Raw genomic sequence first — 24,406 nt, 5'->3', positions numbered from 1 at the left:
TCTATGTGAGTCACCACGATAAGGTCATCGTTCCATGCTTCATCGTTCCATGCTTCATCGTCGGCATCGCTTGATAATCGTGGTAGATGCGGCAGGCGCTGTATTCTATTGGATGCAGTTACAATGTACACCCCTCAGAAATTCAATTTATTCAAGCTCAGTGTAAAACATGAGAGAATTTGCTCTGCAGTCTGCCAGATCAGTGTTTAAAGGATGGACTGAGGCCTGATGGATAATCAAATTGCCGAATTGGATATTTGCTGTGTGAGTGGGCGCCGAGATGATGAGTCGTACCTGTTACATCCATAGGGCGCTGGCGTCAAAGCGTAGCTTTGCTTCTGACGACGGCATCACTAATCGTACGGCCCAACCCTCTGCTGTCACCCCGAAGCACCACACCCGCTTCGCACGACCGTGTTGTCGTCAATGCGCTCACTGATCCGCCTTGCCAAGCGTTTATCCGGCACTCGTGCACTCCTATTACACCAGTGTCTTACTGAAGGATCGTTGAGCATGGCCCCGCAGACAGCAGCGCACCTTGCACGGACGACCAACTGCTGGCTATTCAAGAGCGAGCCGGACGCGCGGTACGAAAAGGGTAAAGACATCTCCTTCAGCATTGATAAATTCGAAAAAGTGGGGACGGAGAGCTGGGATGGAGTACGGAATGCGCAAGCTAGTGGGTTCATGAAGAATAATATGCGAAATGGACATAAAGCATTGTTTTATCACAGCAGTTGCGCGGTTCCAGGTGCGTTACTCGAAGAGGACATCAGTAGCCGCCCGATGCAATATTAACAATATTTTCTCTGTTGGGTTTCCTGGGTAATGCAGGTGTTGCTGGTCTTGCAGAAGTGAATCAGGATGGTCCTTGACCTGATGGATTCCAATCGCAGAGCTGACACGTTACATTTGAGAATGACAGATATGCAAGGAAGCGTACCCCGATCATACCGCCTTTGACACCGTAAGCAGCTGCTTTGAACGCCTGTCAACCAAGCACCAGTTGATGCGCTGTCGCCCTTGATTGCCATATTGCAGAAATCACCATACCATGACCCAAAGTCATCGAGAGAGACGCCGCGATGGTACATGGTCGACGTCAAGTTCGTTGAACGTTTAGAGCACTTTGTACCGTTGTCCGTCTTGCAACAGATCGGTGCAGGACTGTCACATCTCACGATAGAGCAGCGCAAGGACATCGCTTATCTTTCGGATGAACAGATCCACAACATCGGCCAAATGCCCTTGTTGATGCCAGGGCGTCTGAGTGTTCAGGTGAGCTATGAGTGGAGACGAAAATATTTCCTTCATCTCGAAGGTCAGCTCATGTGCTCACGGTATTTGTGAACGTTCTTGGAGAAGCCGGTCCTGCCAATTGCTTTTGAGGCGATTGTGCAGATGGGCAAAAGCGGCGGCTTTGCTCACTGGACGCCGTCCAAAGGCAAAAAAGCGAAAAAACAGGAAACGGCTAAGCCAGGGGAAGAGCAGGGCCCGAAGAACCCACCCTCAAAATCAAGATTTGCGGGTGCACCCAGCAAGCGCAAATCGGACAGCGAGCAGAAAAGCTCGAAGAAGCCTCGCATCCAAGCACGTTCAAGAGCCAAAACGCCCCAACTGCCTGCCCTCGAAAGTGGACAAGCAAAAGCGCAGAAGAGTGTGATGGCAACTGTTGCTCAGGGAACTCGACGAAGCACGCGGACAAGATAGCATGTAGCGAAGTCTGCGCGACCGAGAGACGCGTGGCAGACGTATTGTGATTGCACCTTGCTAGCTACTCGTCCTCGCTATCCGAGCCATATGCGGCTAAGCTGCTCAAGCCAGCCTCTTTTTTCTTCGAAGCAACAGCCTGCATCGATTTGAGCTGATGCAATCGGGAGAGCGCGTCGGATGAAAGCAGGCCCTTTGCTGATGGCGCCACGGTTTGAGGCACGCCCCTAGCGGCTGATGCTTGCAGTGGGGTTGATTGTTGTTCTTTCGCCCCCTCTATCTCTGCCCAACCTCGTGCATTCTCCTCCAAGAGTCGTTGCATCGCGTCTGCTGCATCCTCTTCCTCTAGTCGTCTGCGCTTCGCCTCGTCCTCGGGGTCATCATTGTGGCGCCCTCTTCGTTGGCCGATATTTTCGATCAGCCGGTCCTCCCGAATCCCGCTCTCACCCTCCAGTCTCTTGATGGCTTCGCCCGCCTCACGCTGCTCCTCTGTCATCATCTCGGCCATCTTGAGCACACCCTCACGCACCATGGTCCGATGATGCTCTTTCTTAGCGCCAGGATTCGGGTCTTCCGTCGCCCATCGCACGTTAAGGATCTCGTCGTGGTCGAGCGACTGGTGCGACATTGCCTCTTTTGCGAATTGGGCACCTGCTTCAGTCTTGTAGGTCACGAAACCACAGCCTCGGCCATGCAATATACGGACTGTGTATAAATCGCAGGTCAGGCTTTGAGAAAGGCGTGTCCCCTTGCATACAAACGATTCTACTCACTCCGCTCAATCTCTCCCCACTCGCTAAAATGGCGCCAAAGGACCTTCTCGGTTAGACTGAGGTCATCGTAGCTGTGCTTCATGAGACTCCCGCCCTTGCCGCCGGCGCTCTTTCCGCCTTTTGCTGTCCTCCCGCTGTCTCTCCAGTTCACACCATTTGTAGCTCCCCCACCTCCAGACAAACGTGGTTCCTCGTGGACGCGGCCAATGTAAAGGGTTCGGTTGACGCGCTGCAACGAGCCGACACCGCCCATATCATCGCGATAGTCGCCATGCTTTTCGCGTCCAAAGATGTCTCGACCTTGATCTGGCAAGGGGATGGGCGGCGGTAGTCGATGTAAATAGGTGCAGTCCGCTCTGAAATATCGTTGAGAGATCATTAGCACGGTTTGTGCAAAGTCCAGACTAAATCCGTGCGAGCGCCGCTCACCCTAATGGACAATACCCCCTTGCAAAAAAGAGGCAGACATATGCACCGCCATTGATATCCCCCCTCGTATACCCGCTATCCCTCGATATGTCACACCTCGTTTCAGCTTTTCGATTGTTTGCTGCTGCATCGTACGAGTCACCCCCGGCCCACTTGTTGTACCAGAGATTGTATGTGACGCCTGACTGCGCAGACTTGTCCGCAGCTGCCTTGATGGCCTCCAGTCCCTCTGGTGTGATTTGCTTGCGCGCTGGGCGGGGCTTGTTCATGGAAGCAGTGGTGCCTGTGGAGGGCATTTGCCCTGCTTTGGAAGGAGATGCCAAACCGCTCTCATTGTCAGAATCGACTGGAGAGGGCGAGCGAGAAGTAGGCGAAGCAACAGCTCCGCCCGCAGTCTTTCGCTTCTTGTGAGCGTTCATCGCGCTACCAACGCTTCGCAGCACTTCTTTCTCGACAGTTTGCTTGCAAGTCCCAAGTACTCGCCGCACCAGCGCACATGCATTGGTCAGATCAGGCTGGCTTATAAGCTGTATGGTCAGCATTCGATGCATTTCCGAGGGTGGCAGATCCGAAAGTAGCAAGACTAACACTGTCGGCTGACCACTGAAAGGCACTGCTTGGATTTACAGCTCTTCCGCGGCCCCAGTTGGTGGCTACCCGTAGGAGCGAACCGCCAGCCATCTCTGCAAGCAGCTCAAGTGAATCCATCCTCCAGCCTTCTGTTTTCTACATGTCTGTCATCGAACACAAGCTGCTGCTGTAAGGTCTTGCTTATCGCGCTCGCTGGCTTGTGCAGGTGGAGCAGACGTACAACTCGATTCAAGATGCATCCAACAACCGTGGCGCGCAGCGCGCACATGCCCACGGGCAACAAGTGGGTGAGTCTTCGTGTGCTCAGTTCAGTGGACCCACCAGCCTACCTCGAGCGCCGCTTCAAACCGCCGTTGCATTCGAAAGGAATCCCTCAACTGCAGGAAGAGAGGACTACATTGTACGAGGTGTTGTGGCAGGGTCAATGACGGTTGCCTCGCGGGCGGAAACCCCAGGCCAACCAAAGTGCAGGATGGTCGTACTTTGCACCTTCTCGCGTCCTCCTCGACTTCGACGGCAGACGCGTGCCTCACCGCTGGCAACCGCTTTGGCTTTAGCTGTAAGGCGGCAGGAGGCTCTGGTGCCAGAGAGATGGCTAAATGGACCAGCTAGAAGTATTGTGGCACATGATATGACATCAGTGACTCTTGCTTTCACACGGCGATGTGCCAAGTTCTAATCTGTCTCCACTATGACACACCTGCTTCTTCTCCCGTGCTTACACATTTCTCTCTCCAATCTCACTCTTGAAAATACGTGCGATGATGTTTCATACCAATAGCTTGGCTGGTGGGGCGACTTTGGCGGTCCTAAGCAGCGAGGAGTGACACAATACTGTAAGTAATGGGTCTTGACGTGTCCAAAGCCAGGACTTCGTCCTCGAACCTGGTTTGAGATATGTGAGCTCGATTCACATTTCTTCAGCCAGGCTTCGCGGCTGAGCCGCTGGGAAAACGCAAGGTGATGCCAACCTGGCGCACCTTGATTCGTCAGACGCACTCAGGGCTCCCACTAAGACTACTAGCATCGCGGGCAGGAATACATTTCGCTGAAGGCATTCATCGAGAGTGCTACGCTTGAGCCCCGACGCTGACCTCTGTTTTTCGTCTTGTCTGCAGCGCTTTCTCCTGTGCACACTTCGCCCACCCGAGGTGCCCTCAAGGACGCCATCTTCTTTGGCTACCGCAGAGTGCTCGTGCAAGCGCCTTACTTCCTCATTCCATTCGCAGCTGGTGAGCACGGCACATCCCTACTTTCTCTTTTACCGCTGGTGGTGCACACATATACTGACAAGTCTACTCGCTTTCTCAATACTGCCCTAATGTGCCATCCTCCGCTCCCGCAGGGTACGGCCTGATTGCATGGGCCAAGGAAAAGAACACCTGGTACAACTCCAAGGAGGGACACCTGGCCACTGGAGGCCACGAAGAGTAAAGCAACGTCTACGGGCTTATCCATTGCAACAAGGGTATAGATGTATGGCAAGGAGAGCGTGATTGCCTTTGCTGTCCCTCCTTGACTGCCTCGGCTCGATGGCAAATGTAGTATTTGCATGCATATGTTTCGTCACAAAGATGGACCTGCCCGATGCTCGCCTCGCCCGCCAGGTTCCAGCGAGGTGCAGTTGTTGAGCTCAGATGCGAGAGGCTTTGATCTATTTATATTCATCGCACGCTCGGGTTGCATTCAATGTGTTGTTCTCTTGCTGGTTTCTTGGGGAGAGAGCTGCTTCATGCTTCATCCTTGCGAACATTGCCGATATGTTCATTGTTCTTCGAAAAGGTGGGGGGACTTTCCCATTACGGATGTACGTCTTTTGGGCACTGGAGCAGCCTTGAATGTCGGGTGGATCTATTCAGTTGCGGCGTAGGATCTCGTCCAGGATCTCGAACGAATGCTGGAAACCGTCTACAACCTGGTCGAATACTGCATGTTTCTTCATCTCCCATCCACCAACATCGTTGCGTACGGTCGACAGCCAAGAACATCAGGTCATCGAACAAAGTTGGACGACGCAAAGCCTATGTGCCCAAGAAAGCTTTCAGAACGCGGAAGTCCACAGGATCTTTCTTCAAAAATGGCCGGAAGCGAGACATACATCCCGCTCGTCTCGTCGCTCGACAAGATCTACTCCACCAGCCAGACACTCGCAAAAGAAGGTGCTCGCTGGGACAATCTCATGAACGAGTTCGAAAGGCAATATGGAAAGAAGCCAGATTTCGTGGCGCGGGCCCCTGGTCGGGTCAACATCATTGGCGAGTGAGTCCTTCGTGACACGAGTCGGCGCTGTTTCGAGACTGTGGATCTATACCGCTTCTCGCGCCTTCCGTCACTGCCAGGCATGTCGACCATCAAGGCTTCAGTGTGCTACCGGCAGCAATCGAGATGGATATCTTGATGGTTGTCAAGATAACACCAGCAAAAGGCGGCGCAGATGACAGCAAGGTCAAGTTTGTACTGTCCAACACTACGCCCAGATTTGAGAGGGCGACATTCGAGACCGAATTCAAGCAGGGTTGCCAAGACGTTCTGCTCAACCACGAAGGTGGTGATCGATGGGCAAACTACTTCAAAGTTGCGGTGAAGGTACGAGCTGGTATATGCTCCTTCTGTCACACGGCTTCGGCGTGCTGACTTTCCCCCCTTGCGTTGCGTAGGGCCTGCACCCGCATCTGCCTCCGGCAACATTGTCTCCTTCGACTCGACCAGCTCTGATTGAAGTCTTGGTTAATGGAACGATCCCGCCCGAATCTTCACTCTCCTCATCTGCAGCCATGACCTCGTGCTCCTCCATTGTGGTCCTCGAGGCTTTCGGCGCACGCAACCTGATCTCGCGCCGCGAGATGGCCGAGGTCGCTATCGAATCAGAGCGTCTCGTGGGGGTCAATTCGGGTGGTATGGATCAAGCTGCATCCATTTTTGGTGTGCCTGGTCATGCGCTGCACATTGAATTCTACCCCGAGCTCAAAGCAACACCGACGCGCATGCCCAAGTGCGATCCAAGCCACACTTTCGTCATCGCGAATACCCTCATCGTCAGCGACAAAAAGGTCACCGGGCCAATCCACTATAACCTGCGCACGGTCGAGCTGCGCTTGGCGAGCCGGGCCATTGCCAAAAAACTTGACCTGCCAATGACAGAGGCGACGGCACAGCTCAACGGGTTGCTGCGCGCTTTCTACGAAAAGAACTCTCTTCCCACGGGAGACGCAGGCGTAGAGCAGGCGAGGAAAGAGGCAGGCGATGAGGGCGCGAGAATCTTTTACTTTGGAAGGATTGCAGAGGACGCAATCCCGAAAGAGGCGGTCACGCGAGTCGAAGCGGAGAAGCTGACAGGCTACAGCGGCACGGCGTATGATGATGAGTTCCTGTCGCGCTTCCCTAGTGAATCTATTCATGCTAAACGAAGATTCATTGGCTTTGAACCATCATGACTGATGCACTTTTGATTGCTCTTCCTCGCAGTCCGCGGCGAACGCTTTGAACTATACAAGCGTGCGCACCACGTCTTTGACGAAGCGCTGCGCACACTGCGCTTCCGCAAGATCCTTGGCGATGCGACGGCGGCACAGAGCATGGCGGCCGACGGCGGTGCGGCGCAGTACGCACAGCTAGGGAAAATGCTCGACGACTGCCACACGTCCATGCGCGACTTTTACCAGGCCTCGTGCCCCGAACTGGAGACTGTTGTCCAGATCGCCAAGCAAAACGGCGCACTTGGCTCGCGCTTGACGGGTGCAGGCTGGGGCGGTTCGACTGTCTCTCTCGTCCCGAGTGCCCAGGTCCCGCGTCTTTTGGATGCGCTCAAGGAAGGGTACTTCAAAAAGCGATTCCCGGACATCACGCAGGAAAAGATTGACCAGTCATTGCTCGCGACCGAGCCGGCGGGCGGAGCCTGTGTGTATGCTATCGCCGCCTGACAAATTTAGGAAATGCACTTAAGCCTTAATTCATCATCATATAACCCCGGCATTGCGTCTATGATACATGTTGGAGCGGTTGGAACCTACGCCTAGTCTATGGAAGTGAAGAGTCAAGCACGCTCGACATGCCGCGCGGCTTCTCTTTCTCCACCGCGTGACATATTGAGAAGGGAAAGGTAAATGGTCCAGAGTACCCCAATGGATGATGTGAACGGTACACGGTATCTGTTGAGGGGCGCGTAGGTGCAATTTCAGAATCTGTCAGCACTGATCATGCGGGTCTTCCAAGCTGTGGGCGTACCCACCGCAAAGGCATGAAACGAAAGTTAACTGCTTGCACTAGTGGCCATACCTGCCAATTGGCCAGCAGAGCTGGGAAGTACATCTGTTTGGGGGAATATGTCGTGATATCAATCAGAAAGGTGAACAAGCCGTATTTGGTAGTCGCCGCTCCTGACCACTGACATCTTTAAATTTTTGCTTGACACCTTCTATATCTCGGCCTTCAAATGTGCCCATGACGCTGACAAACATGAACAAACCGAAAGGAGCACTGGGGACGAACAGCGAGCAGAATTTGCAAGAGAGCCGTGCTCAGCTCTTCGTAGCTGGTCAGAACTTCGCCATACTTAATCGCTCACAATCCCAGCTGATCAACAGCAACCCTCTTGGCGAGCGCGACCATGCTTGCCTTGCCCGCTGTGGAGACACCGGCAGGGTACAGCGGGAAGCGGTATTCAATGAATTTGTTCCATTTGTCCAGCAGCGGCACCATGGTCACGTTGAATGCAAAGAACCGCACCGAGCGAATCGGATCGTACACCGCTTGTTGCTGCTCGCTTGATCGTGTTTTCCCATCTGGTCTGGTGTCTATTCGCCCGCCTGTGCTTTCATTCTTGCTGCTGCTGTTGCTATTCGCACCACCATTGCCTCTGCCAGCGTTGCGTTCGTTGTATATTTCAAATCGTTGTGCAAGCACGTCCGCTAGAGCGCCTAACGAGCCGTTTGCAACAGCGAGGGTCAGCCAAGGTCTGCGCTCAAAGGAGCGGGCGTAGAATGCCGAGAAGGAACGAAAGGCAGAAGCCATACTGTATCCACAGCCGTACGGACGGACAGCCGAACCGGCTGACAATAGGCGACGGATGGCGAGGAGGCTAAGAGATACGGACGAGAAATAGATGCCCACACCAGCGTTTTTGTCATCGCTAGCAGCTCGGACAGCGAATCTGAGCTGAGGTAGCCTGACTATGGTGATCCTCCAAGGTATCTTTTTTCCCAAAGTGTTATTTTCCAAACTTCCATTGGAGTGAGTGAGCCTGTTTGCGAGACCCCCTCCCCCCCACTCGAAGAATCAATGCAGGATTGATTTGTCCGTATCCCCGTGACAAATTGGAGACGCCGCTCTTGCTCAACGATATACCAAAAAGTAATGCAGGCTTGGTGAAATAGCCAATCCTATGAGCAACCCTGCCAACATCGCTGGTGCATTATTGTCGACTTCCCCGATTGCCATGTGTTTTGCCAGCAAGTACATCGACTGAACTCACTCTCTTCTATCGAGTCTCTTGCATCTTTGATCGCACTCACATCTCTGATGTGGAATTTCCGCTCACTACTCGAGGCAAATCCATAAATGGAATGATCGCACCGTTGCCCGTTCGTTCGTTGGTCAACTAATCACTAGCTAGCCTCCCAGCCGCTGGGCGACTCTGACCGCACTAGAGGACAAGCTGCAGCCCAATAGCCAATCGCCATTCCACACCACGGCTTCTGTTGTGACCATGCTGACTCTACCTAAATAATAAGTAGCGGCTAGGCGCGGATTGAATGGGGAGGAAGGAACAGACAGCAGCGAGCACAGCAAGCAGTCTGCCTATCTAACTGGCGTATGGCCTTTCTCGATGTGACCGCCCCGTGAGCTGTCCAAGGGGCAATTAACCCATGGGATGCACGCAGAACACGCGAGGCACTGCGGTCTCTTGCAATGATGTATGGGGAGCGCATTCATTTAGGTCCGGGAATCAACGTGAGGTTATATACGTGTTGTGGTGTGACTTTCTTGTGTTTTCTTTCATCTTTTCCAACCATCAACAAACAGCGAGCATGCGAGCGTACGAATCGAGTGAAGTGGTGATGTGATGCACGTCCATCCATCCGGCTTTCACACGTGAATTGTTCTTTCATTTCCACCAGCAATGATGGCGGTTCAGGAGAAGAGCTGTCTGCGGTGCTTAGGCTGTTCCGGGTAAGTCGAGGATAAATAAGCAACTATTAGCAGTCCGATCGATCCATCGTGAAGGAAACAAGGAACAAAGGAGCACCCGCTGCTGTCCGGCGGCCTCTCAGTGCTTGGAGCCAGTACCGCTGCCAAAGAAGCCCTTGAGAAGTCTTTCGTGCTTCTTCACCTCTGCGCGTGTGGACATAGCCGCACACGCATCCGTGACGGCGTCGCCGACGAGAGCAGCGAGCGCAGCGCCCTCCTTTCGTTCCGGGTCGACGGCCGTGACGAGCGCGGCTGACTACTGCGGCCGCACCGTAACAGAGCCCGCGCCACCTCCGGCCGCATCTTGCGGCTGCTACTACTGCTCCTGTTCAACGCCACGGACGGCTGGGATGGCAGTGGCTGCACCTGCATCGCATACAGAACAAGATTTGTCGGTGGCCGTAATCTCAATAGCGTGTCGCGCGCGCACATTCGCAGAGGCTTGCCTCCGCCTTTGCTGGATTCCACTCCAGTTTACCGGATGATCGTCCAGCGTCGACTGGCAGGCAGCAGCGAACGCATCACTCGAAGAACGGAAGGAGTGACTCACCATTTGCCTTGTCCGCACCGCTTGTCCCGCTCGGGCCTGCGCCGGTAGTGCCTGCGTCACCCTTTTTCTCGATGGCGTAGCCGTTGACGCCAATCTCGATGCCGGAGCTCTTGCTTGCGCCCGTGTATGCGGGGATCTCCTCTTCGCCAGCAGCAGTGCCAAGCGGGGCAACGGCAGCAGGAGCGTTCTGCTGCTGGTCGGCGTGTCGTGTCTCTTCCTCTTCCTCCTCGTACTCCTCCTCCTCCTCAACAGAGCTGCCGTCCTCCTCCTCTTCCTCCTCCTCCTCGCTGCGGTAGCCGACCGCGCGGACAGCGGCAGGTACAGGGCCAGAGCGGTCCATTTGCTCCGAGGTAGTGAGGTAGACTTTGCTGAGCTGCTTGATGTCGTTCCACCATTCCATCAGCTCCGTGTGGCTGCGGGCGCGGAATGTGTACGCGTGCTCGCCGCGCAGGCTCGCCAGCGGCTTGTCGCTCTTTGCCGCAGTGATATGGAACTTATGGCTTTTGGCAGCCATCGTGCTCGGCGCGCCGAGCGTGCACTCGGGTAAGAAGAGCGACAGCACCGGCGAAGGGTGGCGTGTCGGGTCCGAGCTGCCATGCTCGTGCAGGTAGCCGGCGGGGGTAAGGACGTAGAACGACTCGCGGTAGGTCTTGGTGAAGCGCTTCTTGCGCTCGAGGATGCCGAGATGAACGGGGATGACCGATGGATCGTCCTTGCCAGGGTAGTCGATCGTCTCCGGGTTGCGCAGGGGGGTATCCGGGTCGAGGAGGTGATCAGAGCGTGCGGCAAATGCGATCCACTCGCTATTGGGCTGCAGTGAGCGCATCTGGACGCCGAGCGAGAGCCACGTGTCCTGAACCTGGGCCGACATGCGTCCACTCCACTCGTCGAACGTCTGCCAGGCGGACTGGATAGAGCGAACGATGCCCTCTGCAACGGGACGAAGAGGTGAGCAATCACGAGTGGGAAAAGAGAAGGGAGAAGGCTGTCCTTACCCTCAAAGTGTGCCGAGTTCTGCTGCATAATTATGATGGATTTTTGCAGCGCGTTCTCCTCGTTGACCTGGCGCTGCAGCTGGCGGAAGACGGCGGCGTTGACGCTGTGTGGGTCCTCCTTGGCGGTAACGGACATGGGTGCATTCTTGAGCAGGGTGATGGACTTAGCCAGGTCGGTGATCATCTTGGTGCTCATCTCGCGCTCCTTGGCGACGCTGTTGGCGAGCTTGCCTGTGTCTTGCTGGACGTTCTTGATGTGCGCCTTAATCTCCGAGCGCAGCTTCTGCAGATGCTGGACGATCGAGCCCTCAACTGTCTTGCCTAGGTTGGCGTGATGGTCTGCGATCACGCGTGTCTTGTCGCGGATGGCATAGTACACATCCTGGATGCCCTCCTCGCCGAGGAACTGGTTCCCCTCACGGAACGGCACCTGGATCACGCCGCCGAGCTTGGTCAGCTCCTTGGCGGTGTTGTACTCGATGTCGGCGATGCCCTCTGCGAAAACAGAGAAAGGCTTGTTAGTCTGTGCTTTCCGTGTGTGCAGGGAACAAACGATCTCACCAAAGTACGAGATGAGTTGCTTGGTGATGTGCTGCGTGGTGTCGACCGCACGTGCGGAAGGTAGGTCAGTTCAGTCTGCATCGGGTTCCCCCCTGTCGAAATAGATTGTACTCGCCTTCCATCCGATGAAGCGCTCGATGAGAATGTCGCTCGGCCTCAGTTCATGGGGTCCGGTGTTCTTCTTGATGAGCGAGGCATTGCGGGAAGCGACGGTCGACTTGCGACTGAGGCTAGTCGCGCGCGAGATGCTGTGCGCGTCGTACTGCGACATGGTGAGCCGAAAAGGTTGGTGGGTGCCCTTTATTCGTTCGTTCGTCCCACGTGAGCCACAGGGAAGCGGGTTGGCTGGACAAAAAGCAATCCTCTAATTCGATATTGCTAGTAATATGCTCTGTAAGGTGCAATCTCGCACGAATGCCGGTTGGAAAGTTGGAGAAATATGAGGTGGTGATGGTGATAGTGATAGTGCACGAGGGGGGTGGGAGGGTGGGATGGTGCTGCTTGCTGCCTGGCTTGCTGGCTGGCTGCCTGGTCAATGACGACGTTGGATAGTGGAGGATCGTCTCCCCAAACAGCACTAGAGCATTGTGCGCCCTGTGTGTGGCAGCACGATGATGCCACTACCGCAAAGGGCAGCGCACCAATCAAGACCATCCCACCAAACCACACTGGCCTGCCGCCACATGAGCTTGGCTCAGGCAGCCGGTGGCTGTGCTCACTCCCATCCCCCAATGCAGGCACTGCATCGCACTGCGCTGAGCATTCGGTAACCACACCCGCATGTCGTTTGCCACTTCGCACTAGACTTGCCTTCTTCCGTTCAGCGTCAAGCTCTGACGTCATTCACCCCAGCGTGACGCACAAAAAGCCGTTCGTACGCTCTGCTCATTGCTCCCTGTGCGCTCGACATTGCTGCAATCGTCTTGCTGCGGTTGCTCTCCGTGAACATGCACTCTGCACCATTATTGGCGATATTCAAGCACTCAAAAAACTGAGGAAGAATGGCGCCGCATCTTAGCCTTCTTGTGGGTGGGGAGCGGTGAGTACAGGTTGCAATTACACAGAAACGAGAAGCGAGAACGCAAATCGAGATCAACAAAAGAAAGAAGCGCACACCGTATGGGCAACTCCTCTTAATCGGACCTCGATGCACCTCCTGTGGTCTGATAACTCGTATCTCCATTGGCCAAGATGGTACCGAAATTAGGCTTAAGGCTTGAGGCGGAGGCAGCCCAGTGCCGGAAAACAACAGGGAAATCGATCAGATGGTGGATTGAGTCAAGTTGGTAACCCTTTCCACATGAGCTATCACCCACAAAGAGAGCTATGGACAGACGTGACAACCTTGACGAAGTGTTCGAGGCGTCTGCGGCAAGGGTCGACGAATCCTAGTAACCGACCGATGACGGTCACGGTGCGCATTTAGGTGAGCAAAGAGGTTCACGACGACGCCGGAAGTTGTCCACGCCTCCGGCAGCATCAGGTGCGGCCGGCTCAAGTTACCAAGATATGCAGGGCGTTATGTATCCGTCAACCGCTGCAAACAGGAGGGCGAGTGAAAGACCACTTCTCGAAAGCCGGTACGACTCCTTTCCTTTACACATCTTGCTTTGCCGTTCGGAGTTTCCTCTGCGCGTAAGGAAACGAGACGTGAGCATGACAGCTTACGGAGAGAGCCGTATCGCCTTCGGAAGACCACGTGCATTAGTTCTCCTCAATAGATGATGCATAACAACTGGCAGGCCGGCACTGCCACTCCCGCCCCTTTCAAGGCATCATTGATCTCCGTCTTTCGCTTAGGCTTATTCATGAACTACCACCCGCGCGCATTGGCATGCACGCCGTGAGCGGGAGGGGCGGCCACAGCCCAGCAAGAAGCTGTATGAGTTTGTACCTGTGCACAGAGCACTTTAGGCATGGGGGGGGGACGACAAGAGGACTGGCCACAGTGCGGAAAGGAACCCAAGCTACACAAGCAGTCCGACCGCGCATTGATATGCGACCGCCTTGGATTTTGGCGCAATATACCCGTACTCTCTTGGCTTCAACGAGCCAAAACACAACTTTCAGCTGAAATCATCGAGATTTAAGAGGTCACTTCACCAGCTGCCAGGAGGAACATCAAACTGGAGTGTACAATATCTGGATCAAAGGAAGTTGTTCACTGATCCTGCAGTTCCCTTTGTATACCAATGAGACATTGTGTTGCGCTGGCCGCTGGCCCTCGCGTTGCACCCTTGTGATGATACTCAGAGAAGCTCTCGAAGCTTGGCGATCGCCCCTGTCTGCGGAGACCAAGTCTCGTTCTCAGCTTCGCTCTCTTCAATGGGGAGTGCTGACTGCGTCCGCGGTGAGTCCGAGTATGCATCAAGTCCCCACGGTGATTCGAGAGACCATGTGAGTCTCGCGGAGCCTCAGTGAAGCACAATTGTCACAAAGGCGGCAGCTACGAGCAGAAAGCTGCATTTCCATCAATCTAGCCTCAAATATGCTACAATGCACCTGACATCCACGTCAACTCAACGTTTCGAAGAACGTCGTGGAACTCTGGATGCTCGGAAGCACGTATGTCTTAAACACATTGATATATTGCCGATCAGCAGGGGCGAAGGTAGGAGATTGACCTTGGCCTATGCAAGCCCACGGCGCTCAGGGCAGGACGCGGAGCAAGTGTAACTATGACCTCCATCCGCATCCTCACTGTTTCTACGCCGCATACTATAAGGAGCTGATCTTCACAGATGAGCATCATTTGCTCCATGAGCATCATCATCAGCAGAAGCACCAAGAAGTCTTTTCCCGAGAACACGGTAGCCATTGGTACAGTAACATCTCGCTCGAAGCTGTGCCGCTCAACGACCACATTAGTGCTTTCGCTGCAGCGACTGGAACGAGCGGTGGTATTTTGCGTTCATCTGACTCCGCTCACTGCTCCTTCGTCGGTCCAACTCCCCTCGTCAACCCGCCGCCGATTCTGAGAAATCGAACAACTTTACGGGAGTGGAATGGGAGACCTTCAAAGATGGTTCCTCGGGCAACTTCGCGTCAGGGAAATTGTGTAGAGCTAGCGGCAGCTTCCTCCGACCACACATAGGTCTGGGCCATAAGGTTGCCAGTGGCAGGATGAAAACGTCCAAGAGCATCATCCATCAGCTTGGAATTCAGCAGCGAGGTGTTGTTATCCATTTTCAAAGTCAATACTTCTGATTCATCACTATTTAGCGTGGTATGGCCGCTGCAACCCTTTCCTCCAACTTCTCTAGGAGCAGGGTCGAACACCATATTTTCTTCGGCTGCAAACTCCGCTTCTCTTTGGCAGTAGCTGTCATTTGCTCCAATGTTAGAGTAAACGCACCCTGTTGCCATGAATCAGCCGTCCATGCCATTTTCCAATCCCTCGGTACTAGACATCGAGGATGGGACGCAGGGCTTCCCCTGCAATTTGTGTCAACTTGCCCCACGTGCCTCAACGGATATCTTATTGTCTCAACTCAACACAGCTGGTCCAGTCGGGATGCCCACGATCAGGGATGAAACTCAACAGTAAGCATCGCTCGGCGCAAACGCCTCTAGTGGAGCTGCTGGCGAGGATATCGGGGAAGGTAGGTCCGACAAGCCCTTCCCACCCATTTTGCCTAACAGTGCCTGCACGAGCTGTGAGAAGCGCAAGCTGCGCTGTGATGCCGTGCGACCTGTATGTGGTGCTTGCCATCGTGCATAGAACGCAGCCAAGGCAAATGGCTCTGATCTAACCAGAGTTTCTCCTGGTTCGTGCGAGTGGCCCGACGCTGTAGCGATTGTAAAGCAAGAGGACAAGGCGAAGCGGCGCAGGTGAGGGAGTAAATAGACAAGGGCCTTGCGGACCAGGAGAACCAGCGAGCAGCAGTGCAAAGGACGGGCAATATTTTGGGACAGCAAATTTCAATCTGATCACCAACTCACTGCATCAAAAAGGCTCCGAGCTTATCGTGCCAACCTTTGCAGTGTTCAGCACGATCGCCAGCGTCTGTCATATCACCGCAGCAGACCTGAACGACTTGAATTATGTGGATGGTTCGATCGCTCCCAATCAAGTGTTCTTCCACTTGCATCTTTGCTCCTTGCAAGCGTCGAGCTGTCCTTTTGACGTACATCGCAAGCATCTCGGATTTCCCCCCGCCATTCGATGTTTGCATGGCGATGTCATTATCATTATCGAATAAGCACGACCGCAGTGATGTACACTTTCTGAAAGCTCAACAATTCTGCGTGATAGTACGTGTGGGTGTGATGGAAAACCTAGAGCGATAGAGTCGTCAAAGAATACCATCTTCGAGGACGGGCGCGGGCCGAGCCAGCGGCGGCAGGTAAACCCACCAGGGTTGCAAGTGTCATGAGCTGCAGCAGGACCAGCCCGAAGCATTGGAAGCGGAACTATTAGGTCCAGTGGCATTGACGCTGTCGGTAGCGAGGATGATGCTATCGCTTTCGCGGCCGGCGCGTTCGCGTTCGATTGCTTCCTTGCGCTCGACCAGCTCCTTTGTGATCCGGTAAAACACATCCTCAATACCCGCAGCATTCTCTTTGGCAGATACCTCGCTGACCTTGATGTTGTGCCAGAACACACGCTCGGCTGCGAGCTGCGGATCGTCTTCGGACGACACGATGCCTGCCTGCGCGCCTCGCAGGGAGTCGCGCGCCTGGGAGGGCGACGAGGGAAAGCCGAATCGAGAGACGGAGAGCGGGTTGGCGAAATGACTGATGCGCGAGTTGGTCCGCGTCGGTGGTGTGACCTTGACTTGCGGAATGAGCTGATGTCTAGGATGCGTTGCAGCAACTCCGTCCTCCGCCAGCACAGGGCTCATGAATGCGGACCAGGATTCGATGAGCTGCCTAGCTTCTTCCAGTCTGCAAAGCAATATTGGCATGCAACGAAAGTCAGATTATGTCCCGACAACTGAAATTGTTTCCAGTGGAGGAAACTCACGTGACTTCCCGGTGCTGCTCCAAATCATTCTTCGCGCCGACGATATGGATTGTCAAGTCGTCTCCCATGTTCTTGCGCAGTTCTTCGATCCAGCTGCGCAGATCCACTAAGCTTTTGCGATTCGTGATATCATAGACGATGATCGCCGCATGGCTGCCGCGGTAGTACATCGGTGCCATGCTCCTGAAGCGTTCCTGGCCGGCTGTATCCCAGATCTGTAAGCGTATCTTCGTCCCAGAGACGATCAGGCGTTTGGTCAGGAAGGAAGCGCCGATGGTCGAAGGCATCGATGCAGCACTAAATTGACCCGTCGTATAGCGATGAACGATCGACGTCTTCCCTACGCCTTGCGAGCCTAAAATCACGACTTTGGCTTCGAGTGCACCTGCGCCAATGTTGGCGCTCGTGCTTGGGCGAGCGCTGGGACGCGTGGGAGGCCGGATACCACCAGCTGACGATGGTAACCCATCGGCTGCGGGCGAACTAGCGGCATGGGCGACGCCTCCAACGCCTCGCAAAGAAGACCTGTGCATGCGTTCCTGATGTTGGGACGCTCGAGCTCGGCTGTCGTCTCGATTGTTGTTGAGCTGGCTCTCTGCGAAGGAATGCGCAGATCTCAGCATGCCGTCGCTACTTCTTCCTTGAGTATCCGCGCTGCTCGCTCCATTGGTAGACTTAGGCGGAGAGATTGGTGCCTGCTGCTGCCCGGCGCCAGCGCCTGGGCTTGAGAAACCTGCTTTTCCGCTCCCTGCCGTGGCTCCTGCTGAAGAATTTTTGGTAAAGGTTAGATTCAGCCCGATAGCGCCCAAGCTGTTCTGCAAAGACGGGTGAAGCCGTCTCGGTTGCACGTTGCTCGGTGCGGCATTGTTGATGGTGTTGTTGTTCCTCATGATGCTGCTGGCGCTAACTCTGCCTAGCGACGAGTGGTGTTGATGGCCAGAGGATGTCGAGGCAGCTGCCCCTCGCCCATCAGATTGTGGACGCTGGCCGACAAGATCCCGCAGGCTCTCGATGCGCGCTCTGGGCTCTTGCGTGCTGGGTGCGTAGGCATACTGCTGCTGCTCCTGGTGTTGTTGCCTTGCAGAAGACCCAAGGAGCGGAACGGTCAACGGCGGCGCTCCTGAGAGCGGGGGAGGTTCGCCCTTGCCCCCGCCGACAAGGGCAGCCGTCTTGCTGCGATGTAGCTGCGCGTGTCCAAGTTGCACAGATTCCGGTGGTTGCTGTTCATTGGGCCTATTGTATGTCGACAGTGCGGAAGAAGTCCCTGCAGCATCGGGGGAGGCGAAGGTCGGGAATGCGAGTAATGTGATTCCACATTGGGCCGCAACACCCTCTGCTGCAGATTCGCGCAGTTTGCCCAGTTCGCGGCTGTGTGGACTGCCGCTGCTACCGCTGCCATTGCTGTTGCTCTGCTGGCGAGCGTGTGTACTCGAAGAGTGCTTCATAGCGACAAGTGCCTCTTGATGCTTGCTTTGCACAGCGAGCAGCACGCCCTCAGCCGACTGGCTACGGTTGCGATCTCGGGATCCGCCTCGATTCTGCCGGACCCCTCTAGGCTTGTTGCTGTTCGTGCTGCTGCTGCTGTTTTCGAGCGCCCGCGCGAATACAGAGCGGGGAGAAGACGGAAGTGTGGGTGCGTTGTCCTTGTTTCCCTCATCATCCAGCTCTGTCGCTGCTGAGGTCGAAGAGGATGAGGACGGCTGCTGCGCGGCGAACCCGGACGAGGTCGAGGCCGTAGATGCGCACGTAGAGCTACTTGACGCAGAGCCGCCTGCAGTGCTCCCAACACTGCTTGAGGTGAACGCCTCCGCTTCTTTTCCAGTATTGGAAAGGTTGGCAGTGTTTGCGACTGCTGTTGCTGACGATGATGCTGCACCGAACGCAGAAGAAATTTGCTCCAGAGATACGACAGCTGCAGGGGAAGGCTGTGCAGTGTGAAAGCTCTTCACTTTGCCGTTTGTCAGCGAACGCAGGCGCTCCCGAGTTCGCGCAGTGCTGCTTCGATGCTTCCTGACATTCTTGTTGATATTGCTGCTCTTGGCCTCTTCGCGGCCCTTATCGCAGATGCTGGTGCCAGTGCCAGAACCGCTCCCGCCATCGTGTAATCCAAAACTGCCGTCGCCATCATGCGAGGTGCTCCGCGCATGCATCGCTGCGAACTTTACTGTCCATGCACAGTCAACTTTGGGTGATGCTGCACCTGTCGTGGTATAGACCAGTTGGGCGCCAGGTCAGGACTTGAGCGACTCAGGAGCCCCGAAAGCAGTGATGAGTAGCGACGGGGCGCGACCGCGCTGCGCCCTCCTGAGTTTTGGCACGCAGCAGCCGAGCGCTGGTCTCGCTGAGCGAATCTCTAATCAAGCAAAGCCACGAAGCATCAAAGGCAGCATCCTACAGGACTGAGAGAGGGCCTTTTGCGGTGTATGGTGTTGATGGAAAGTGGTGAGTGATGAAGGTCAGGCGGCGAGAGCAGATGTCTCTTCAACATGTATACAAGTCGGTGTTGCCATCTCAGCCGCAAAACTCATGGATACGGTGTGGCGCGCTCTAAGCCCTCGCGCTCATCTACTCCCTCCTGAGCGGTTCCTATACAACACATGAAGGAGTCGCAGTTGCGCACTTCGTTCGCAGCAGGTGTTCTCGCAGTCCTTTGTGCTAAAGGTGCGCTGAATATTGTATGGAGGCTAGCGCCGACGTTGATAGCCATTCAGGAAAGGAATGGGCCTTTCAAGGGAGCTAAATGCAGGAGCGAGGAGCTTCTTGCTCATGTCTATCCTGAAAGGACATAGCGCCTCTTCCTACTTTTGTCCTTCCTTTGGCGGTGGAGGGCTGATGGGCTGTCAATTTCCTCCAGAGGTCCAGCATGTTTACATCTTCGCAGGCGATTGATACATGAGTGTGCTTCAAAGTCATCAGTGTGCATCCTCTGGGCGCCCAGGTGCATCCATGCCCCGCTGCCCACACCCCTCCCCTGGATGGAGCAATTTGGCCGGTAAACACTAGTTGGGGTTCAAGTAGCTCGGCAAGCTTACTACGACAATGGAATAGCGCGCGATATGTGCATTGAGACCAAGACCGTATGAATCTTTATTCGGCTTTGCTATGTCAAGCTTGTTTCGGGATGAATGCACCTCGGCCTGGTTAGAGAATTTAACGATCAGACGTACAAGTGGGAGCGTTGAAACTGCCATGACCCATCAAGCATCACGGTGACCTCGTTTTCCAAGTCGGTATGGCTTGACACGGCCTGGTCCATAGGGAGGCCTGCAGTGTTGGTTAGAAGGGGCGTACCGAAGCAGATCCGATAGCGACAAGTAGAAGAAATAGTCGATAATGGGCGGATGCTATGATGAAAGAGCGCGTATGTGATGCAGGGGCTCCGTAAAGGTATCAACTACGACGTCGATGTATCACTGTACACACTTCATTCCGCAATGGCATTTCACATCTACGCGACCACCCTGGTCACTCTTAGCGGGTCTTGTTCTTCGCCGCTTGGTAGATCCAGTAGCGACAGAACGGGACGAGCAGGAGAGGCCATCCCCACAGCAAGGGCCAGTGACCATGGCGAACAACGAGGCGGGCCTCGGCGATGACGGCACGAGTCAGCTGCAAGACCTCAAGGGCATCCCCATCGGCCAGCTTTCCACGTCTGTGACCGCCGCTCTGAATCGCAAACAACGCAAACTCGACGTTGAGTACTACAACTCAGGCTCCTCTTTTCTGGCGCTGCACTCCGAAGTGCAGTTGTCACTCTCGTTGCTCGACTCGTTGTCATCCTTCCTGTCCTCCTTTCAGAAAGATCTGTCCCATGTTTCGGGCCACATTTCCGACCTGCAGGATCGCTCACATGCGCTCGACGCTCGCTTAGTCGGCAGGCGGCAGTTGGATCGGCTGCTGAGCAATCTAATCGGGCAGGTAGCGCTCAGCCCCAGGCTTGTCGATCTCTTCTTTGACTCGGAGCCGAAACAAGGTGGCTGGTTGGAAGCTTGTGAAGACCTGGAGAGGGTGCTGGATCAAACGCAGAGCGTCGCTCAGCTCGCCAGCAACCATGCAGCGACAGCGGCAGGTGCCGCCGCCACAACGACAACCCATCATTCGACACCGATGTCCGCCGTGCTACCTTCGACACCATCAGGCGGCACCGCGGCGGCAACAGAATCTGCCGCCAATGCAGCCGGTGCTTACACGGCCCTTCCTCCCGAGTCACGCATCCTCCTCGAATCACGGACACTAGCGCTCTCCTGCCTATCGATTGCAGTGCGCAAGCTGCGACCGTACTTAATATCTTACTTCCATCCCTTCAAGACGCAAATTAGCACCAACTTGCAGGTCTTGCAAACGTCTGTTCTACTCAAGCCTGCACATCGAAATCTCTACGCCTTCCTTGCCAGACAGGCACCGCGTGTTGCGATCGACGTACAGCGCGTCTACCTTGCCGCTGCAAGGCTCTACTTTGAGACGGGCTTCAGGAGGTACACGCGAGCTCTGGAGAAGATCCGAGCGCGCAGTGTCAGATTTTCCGGTTCCGGTGGCAGAGCTGGGGCTGGCGAGCAAGGTGCAGGTGATGTTTCCGCATCTATCCCTGCTGCTGCAAAGAGCAGCAATCTACCAGCTGCTCCCACCCCCACTTCCTCAGCAGGCAGTGCGGCAGATATGCTCATCGGCGACACCTCGCCCAGCAGCATGAGTGCCGTCGCACTTTCGCTCCTCGCGCGAGCCGGCGGTGGTAGCGCAACAGCGAAATACATCGAGCAGCTCGACAAGGAGGACAAGCTGTTCATTTTAGATGACGAACGCTTCGCCCAAAGCCAATTCGATGGGCCCGGCGTCGTTCTCGCTTACATGGCAGATAATCCATTCTTTGTGAGTCGTCTCCTACCTCCGGCCGCGAACAAGATATTTCATTTTGCGCTAACGATGTGGCATTTTACAATACGCAGAAGGCGACACCCGAGGTACTTTTCCGCTCGATGGCCCTCACCTTCCTTGATAATGCTTGCTCAGAGTACACATTTCTCGTGCGATTCTTCGAGTCTCTCCCACCGCCACGACACAAGGCAGGCCCATCGCGCTCGCTGCAGGGAGACATGCGAAGTGCAATGGCTGCATCAGTGACGCCGCGCACAAGTATCGCGGACAGCTCGCGCCCGAGCCTCGATCTATCGCGTTCCGGTGGAGGCTCACGAGCGTCGACGTTCCTCAACGTCGCGTCCCCCACCGCGGAAGGTGCAAGCAATATGCCCATGACGCCGGCCGCGCAGCAGCAGAACCGCCAACAGCAACATTCGAAGACTTCACAACAGCCTCCGCACAGCGCACGCACCGCAACGTCGGTAGGGACAGACTACACCAGTCCGGCACCCGAAGAAAGCGCGAGCGTTTTTGGGGGCCGAGCCGAAGATCACGACGGTGAAGATGAAAGTGGCATGCGCTCTGCCATCACTGCAGATGGCGCGTTCGAAGCAGAGGGTTCGCCAGCGGATGACTTTGGACACACAATTGTCAGACTCACGCTCAAGGAACAGCGGGCGAGGAAAGGTAAAGGCGTGGAAGATGAGCTGTGGAAGCAGGTCATGGAGCCTGTTCTAGGGCACTGGACGGTAAGTTGGGGTGTGTAGATGGTTTGACTGAAGCTGAGGCTAATATATACCCATCTTTCGGTCAGACCTTCACCAAAGCACTGCTCAGTTCTACGCCACCCCCCCCTCTACTCTCGCTGCTCTGCATGGTGAAGCTCAACGAGGCATTGATGGCCGCCGCGACCGCGCGCGGGGCAGCATCTGTGCTGCAGGGCCCGCTTCTGACATTCAAAATTAACGCCTGGCCATTGATCCAGCGGTCGTTCGACGAGCATATTGGGAGCCTGCGCAAAATGATGACAAACTACGGCATCAGCACAGCTGGCCGATCGCATATCGGCGGTGGCAGCAGCAACATCAGCGGCGGTGGCAGCTCGACCGGGTCCAGCACCGCGGGAACTGCAGCAACAGCAGCGGGGGTTGTAGCGGGCTTGACGAGTTGGTCCGGCCTGACGGGCCTGGTCAACGCCGCGGCAAATGCAACAAGTAACTTTAGCACCGCAGAAAAGCTCGCGATGATCCGGTTGGTCTGCACGCGCTACGCCAGACTGTTCCTATCGCTCCTCCAGCTTTCGGACGAACAGAACGAGACGATGCTGTTCGGCAGCGTGCAGCGCTTGCGCGATGAGGTTGAGTGGCTTGCAAAGGAAGGTGCAAAGGTCGTCGCGAAGGAGCAGGCTAAAAAGGATGGCGCGGGGGTGCAGCCGGAAATGGAGATTCTGGCGGATTACTACGACGCAGTCTGCAAAGTGCTTTCGGTGAGTTGCACAAGTAATGAGAAGCTCGACATGATTCGAGCATGCGCTGATTTGATCTGATCGTTCCTGGTGACGTTCGCAGGACCCTGGCGGACGAGTATCAGCCTCCCTCCCGCGCGTCCAGTCCGAACTGTCGCACTGGACAGAATTGCGCATCGCATTGGTCTCATAGCCCATGTAGCCTATACCCACCGTTGGTGCTCCGTTCATGGATACTCTTCAATCAAACGAGCCTCTCCAGCCGGGCCTCTTCGTGCGACCTTGCTCTCTACCACTTGTCAGATCCTCGCAATGTTTACGTTGAGACATGTGCTACAAGCGTTTCTCTTATGCGCTGCCTGTTAGCAGATCCGACAGCTTCTTTTCGACATCCGAAGCGCTCGCCCCTTCGAGCTCGACAGACTTCTCGACCCCTCGATCTAGCCGCAGAGGATACGAATTCGGTCGTCAGTCACCACCTAAGCGAAGCGTCGGAGATGTTTCGGCGAGCGGCCCATGACGACACACTCACCGAATCTCGCGAATGCTCGCGCTGGTGTCCCGCTTGCTTCCCGGATCAGGATGGGAAGGTCTGGATTAGAGGACTTAAGCAAGCTGTAGTTCGATTGGATGTATTGCCTGTCGAGTGAGAATAAGAATACGGATCAGCCACTGAGCGTGGTGCTGCGATTCCATCACTCGGAGGTGGCAATCCGAGCATCCCATGGCAGGCATCCAGGGTTCGGAGAAGGGGAAGTCCTGTGCGTGCCCTACCCGACTCCTAAATAGGCTCAGGCACTCACCTCAACCCGGCCGACCTGGGTCCGGACTGGCAGAGGTGCAGCCGCACCTCTTTGAGGGCCTGCGGCAGGGCCTTCGTGACTGCTTTTGAGGCCATGTTGGCTTGTTTGTCTTATATGTCTTGCGTCCGTGAATGCTGCTTGCTGAATGAGGAAGAGGGATCGTGACCAAGCCAATCAGTCGACAAGTGAGGACTGTCAATTGAAGGCGCGATAGCATGAGGTGCCGTGCATGACGGGTGTTGATTTTCGTACCATAAGTTGTTGCTTCTTCGTACCTTGACAAGCCCTTCAACCACGTTCCGCTACACTCTTCCAAGTACGAAACACAACCTGGGCACAAGTTGCTTCGTCTTCTTCAACTGCTGTCCACCCTGCTTTCGTTCAACCGTACATCATATATACCCGTTCTTCCATATTCTACGACGTGGGAACGGCGCACAGGATCTTCAGCTCGATCTAGGTCATCATTTGAGGTACCAAATCTTTCTTAATCTTCATTGAATACACACTTTTCCTGGGGGTT

General features: G+C 55.2%; 10 protein-coding genes across 10 annotated transcripts; 5 read left to right on the top strand and 5 right to left on the bottom strand.

The window, feature by feature from the left end:
* Positions 1–223: 223 nt before the first annotated feature.
* K437DRAFT_259468 (DUF55-domain-containing protein) lies at positions 224–1,554 on the top strand (the record flags this gene model as incomplete). The annotated part of the gene is made up of 5 exons (XM_013385209.1): positions 224–751; positions 835–854; positions 926–967; positions 1,042–1,278; positions 1,363–1,554. Coding segments are annotated over exons 1-5 (650 nt in total), but the record flags the coding sequence as incomplete, so codon positions are not given.
* Positions 1,453–3,433, bottom strand: K437DRAFT_259466 (uncharacterized protein). Its single transcript, XM_013385208.1, has 3 exons — positions 2,913–3,433; positions 2,484–2,839; positions 1,453–2,415 (listed from the first exon to the last, which is right to left on the bottom strand). Exons 1-3 carry the CDS (start codon positions 3,329–3,331, stop codon positions 1,775–1,777), a joined length of 1,416 nt encoding a protein of 471 aa, XP_013240662.1. The 5' UTR covers positions 3,332–3,433; the 3' UTR covers positions 1,453–1,774.
* Positions 3,434–3,669: 236 nt separating this feature from the next.
* Positions 3,670–5,088, top strand: K437DRAFT_259464 (putative ubiquinol-cytochrome c reductase complex 11 kDa protein). Its single transcript, XM_013385207.1, has 4 exons — positions 3,670–3,790; positions 4,285–4,339; positions 4,622–4,735; positions 4,849–5,088. Exons 1-4 carry the CDS (start codon positions 3,737–3,739, stop codon positions 4,935–4,937), a joined length of 312 nt encoding a protein of 103 aa, XP_013240661.1. The 5' UTR covers positions 3,670–3,736; the 3' UTR covers positions 4,938–5,088.
* A 492-nt stretch (positions 5,089–5,580) lies between these two features.
* On the top strand, positions 5,581–7,423 carry K437DRAFT_291839 (Galactokinase; the record flags this gene model as incomplete). The annotated part of the gene is made up of 4 exons (XM_013385206.1): positions 5,581–5,762; positions 5,843–6,089; positions 6,161–6,887; positions 6,969–7,423. 4 exons carry the CDS (start codon positions 5,581–5,583, stop codon positions 7,421–7,423), a joined length of 1,611 nt encoding a protein of 536 aa, XP_013240660.1.
* Positions 7,424–7,581: 158 nt separating this feature from the next.
* K437DRAFT_211251 (uncharacterized protein) lies at positions 7,582–8,498 on the bottom strand (the record flags this gene model as incomplete). Its single annotated transcript, XM_013385205.1, has 4 exons — positions 7,582–7,651; positions 7,732–7,811; positions 7,892–7,979; positions 8,068–8,498. Coding segments are annotated over 4 exons (669 nt in total), but the record flags the coding sequence as incomplete, so codon positions are not given.
* Positions 8,499–9,788: 1,290 nt separating this feature from the next.
* On the bottom strand, positions 9,789–12,234 carry K437DRAFT_28182 (uncharacterized protein). Its single transcript, XM_013385196.1, has 5 exons — positions 11,911–12,234; positions 11,796–11,826; positions 11,235–11,729; positions 10,120–11,169; positions 9,789–10,055 (listed from the first exon to the last, which is right to left on the bottom strand). Exons 1-4 carry the CDS (start codon positions 12,064–12,066, stop codon positions 10,211–10,213), a joined length of 1,641 nt encoding a protein of 546 aa, XP_013240650.1. The 5' UTR covers positions 12,067–12,234; the 3' UTR covers positions 9,789–10,055; positions 10,120–10,210.
* Positions 12,235–15,693: 3,459 nt separating this feature from the next.
* K437DRAFT_27728 (uncharacterized protein) lies at positions 15,694–16,125 on the top strand. The gene has a single exon (XM_013385195.1). It carries the CDS (start codon positions 15,840–15,842, stop codon positions 16,083–16,085), a length of 246 nt encoding a protein of 81 aa, XP_013240649.1. The 5' UTR covers positions 15,694–15,839; the 3' UTR covers positions 16,086–16,125.
* A 638-nt stretch (positions 16,126–16,763) lies between these two features.
* K437DRAFT_216113 (uncharacterized protein) lies at positions 16,764–17,132 on the bottom strand (the record flags this gene model as incomplete). Its single annotated transcript, XM_013385204.1, has 1 exon — positions 16,764–17,132. A coding segment is annotated over one exon (369 nt), but the record flags the coding sequence as incomplete, so codon positions are not given.
* A 3,193-nt stretch (positions 17,133–20,325) lies between these two features.
* Positions 20,326–23,273, top strand: K437DRAFT_270609 (uncharacterized protein; the record flags this gene model as incomplete). Its single annotated transcript, XM_013385203.1, has 4 exons — positions 20,326–21,627; positions 21,705–22,364; positions 22,430–23,101; positions 23,184–23,273. 4 exons carry the CDS (start codon positions 20,326–20,328, stop codon positions 23,271–23,273), a joined length of 2,724 nt encoding a protein of 907 aa, XP_013240657.1.
* Positions 23,274–23,375: 102 nt separating this feature from the next.
* K437DRAFT_259457 (putative nadh-ubiquinone oxidoreductase 10.5 kda subunit) lies at positions 23,376–24,047 on the bottom strand. The gene is made up of 3 exons (XM_013385202.1): positions 23,884–24,047; positions 23,613–23,719; positions 23,376–23,520 (listed from the first exon to the last, which is right to left on the bottom strand). Exons 1-3 carry the CDS (start codon positions 23,976–23,978, stop codon positions 23,429–23,431), a joined length of 294 nt encoding a protein of 97 aa, XP_013240656.1. The 5' UTR covers positions 23,979–24,047; the 3' UTR covers positions 23,376–23,428.
* Between the last annotated feature and the right edge of the window lie 359 nt (positions 24,048–24,406).

Source organism: Tilletiaria anomala (assembly GCF_000711695.1).
Source record: "Tilletiaria anomala UBC 951 chromosome Unknown K437scaffold_121, whole genome shotgun sequence".
Taxonomy (NCBI): Eukaryota; Fungi; Basidiomycota; class Exobasidiomycetes; order Georgefischeriales; family Tilletiariaceae; genus Tilletiaria; species Tilletiaria anomala.
The sequence above is the reverse complement of the archived record's forward strand: the minus strand, read 5'-3'. Positions and strand labels throughout refer to the sequence as shown.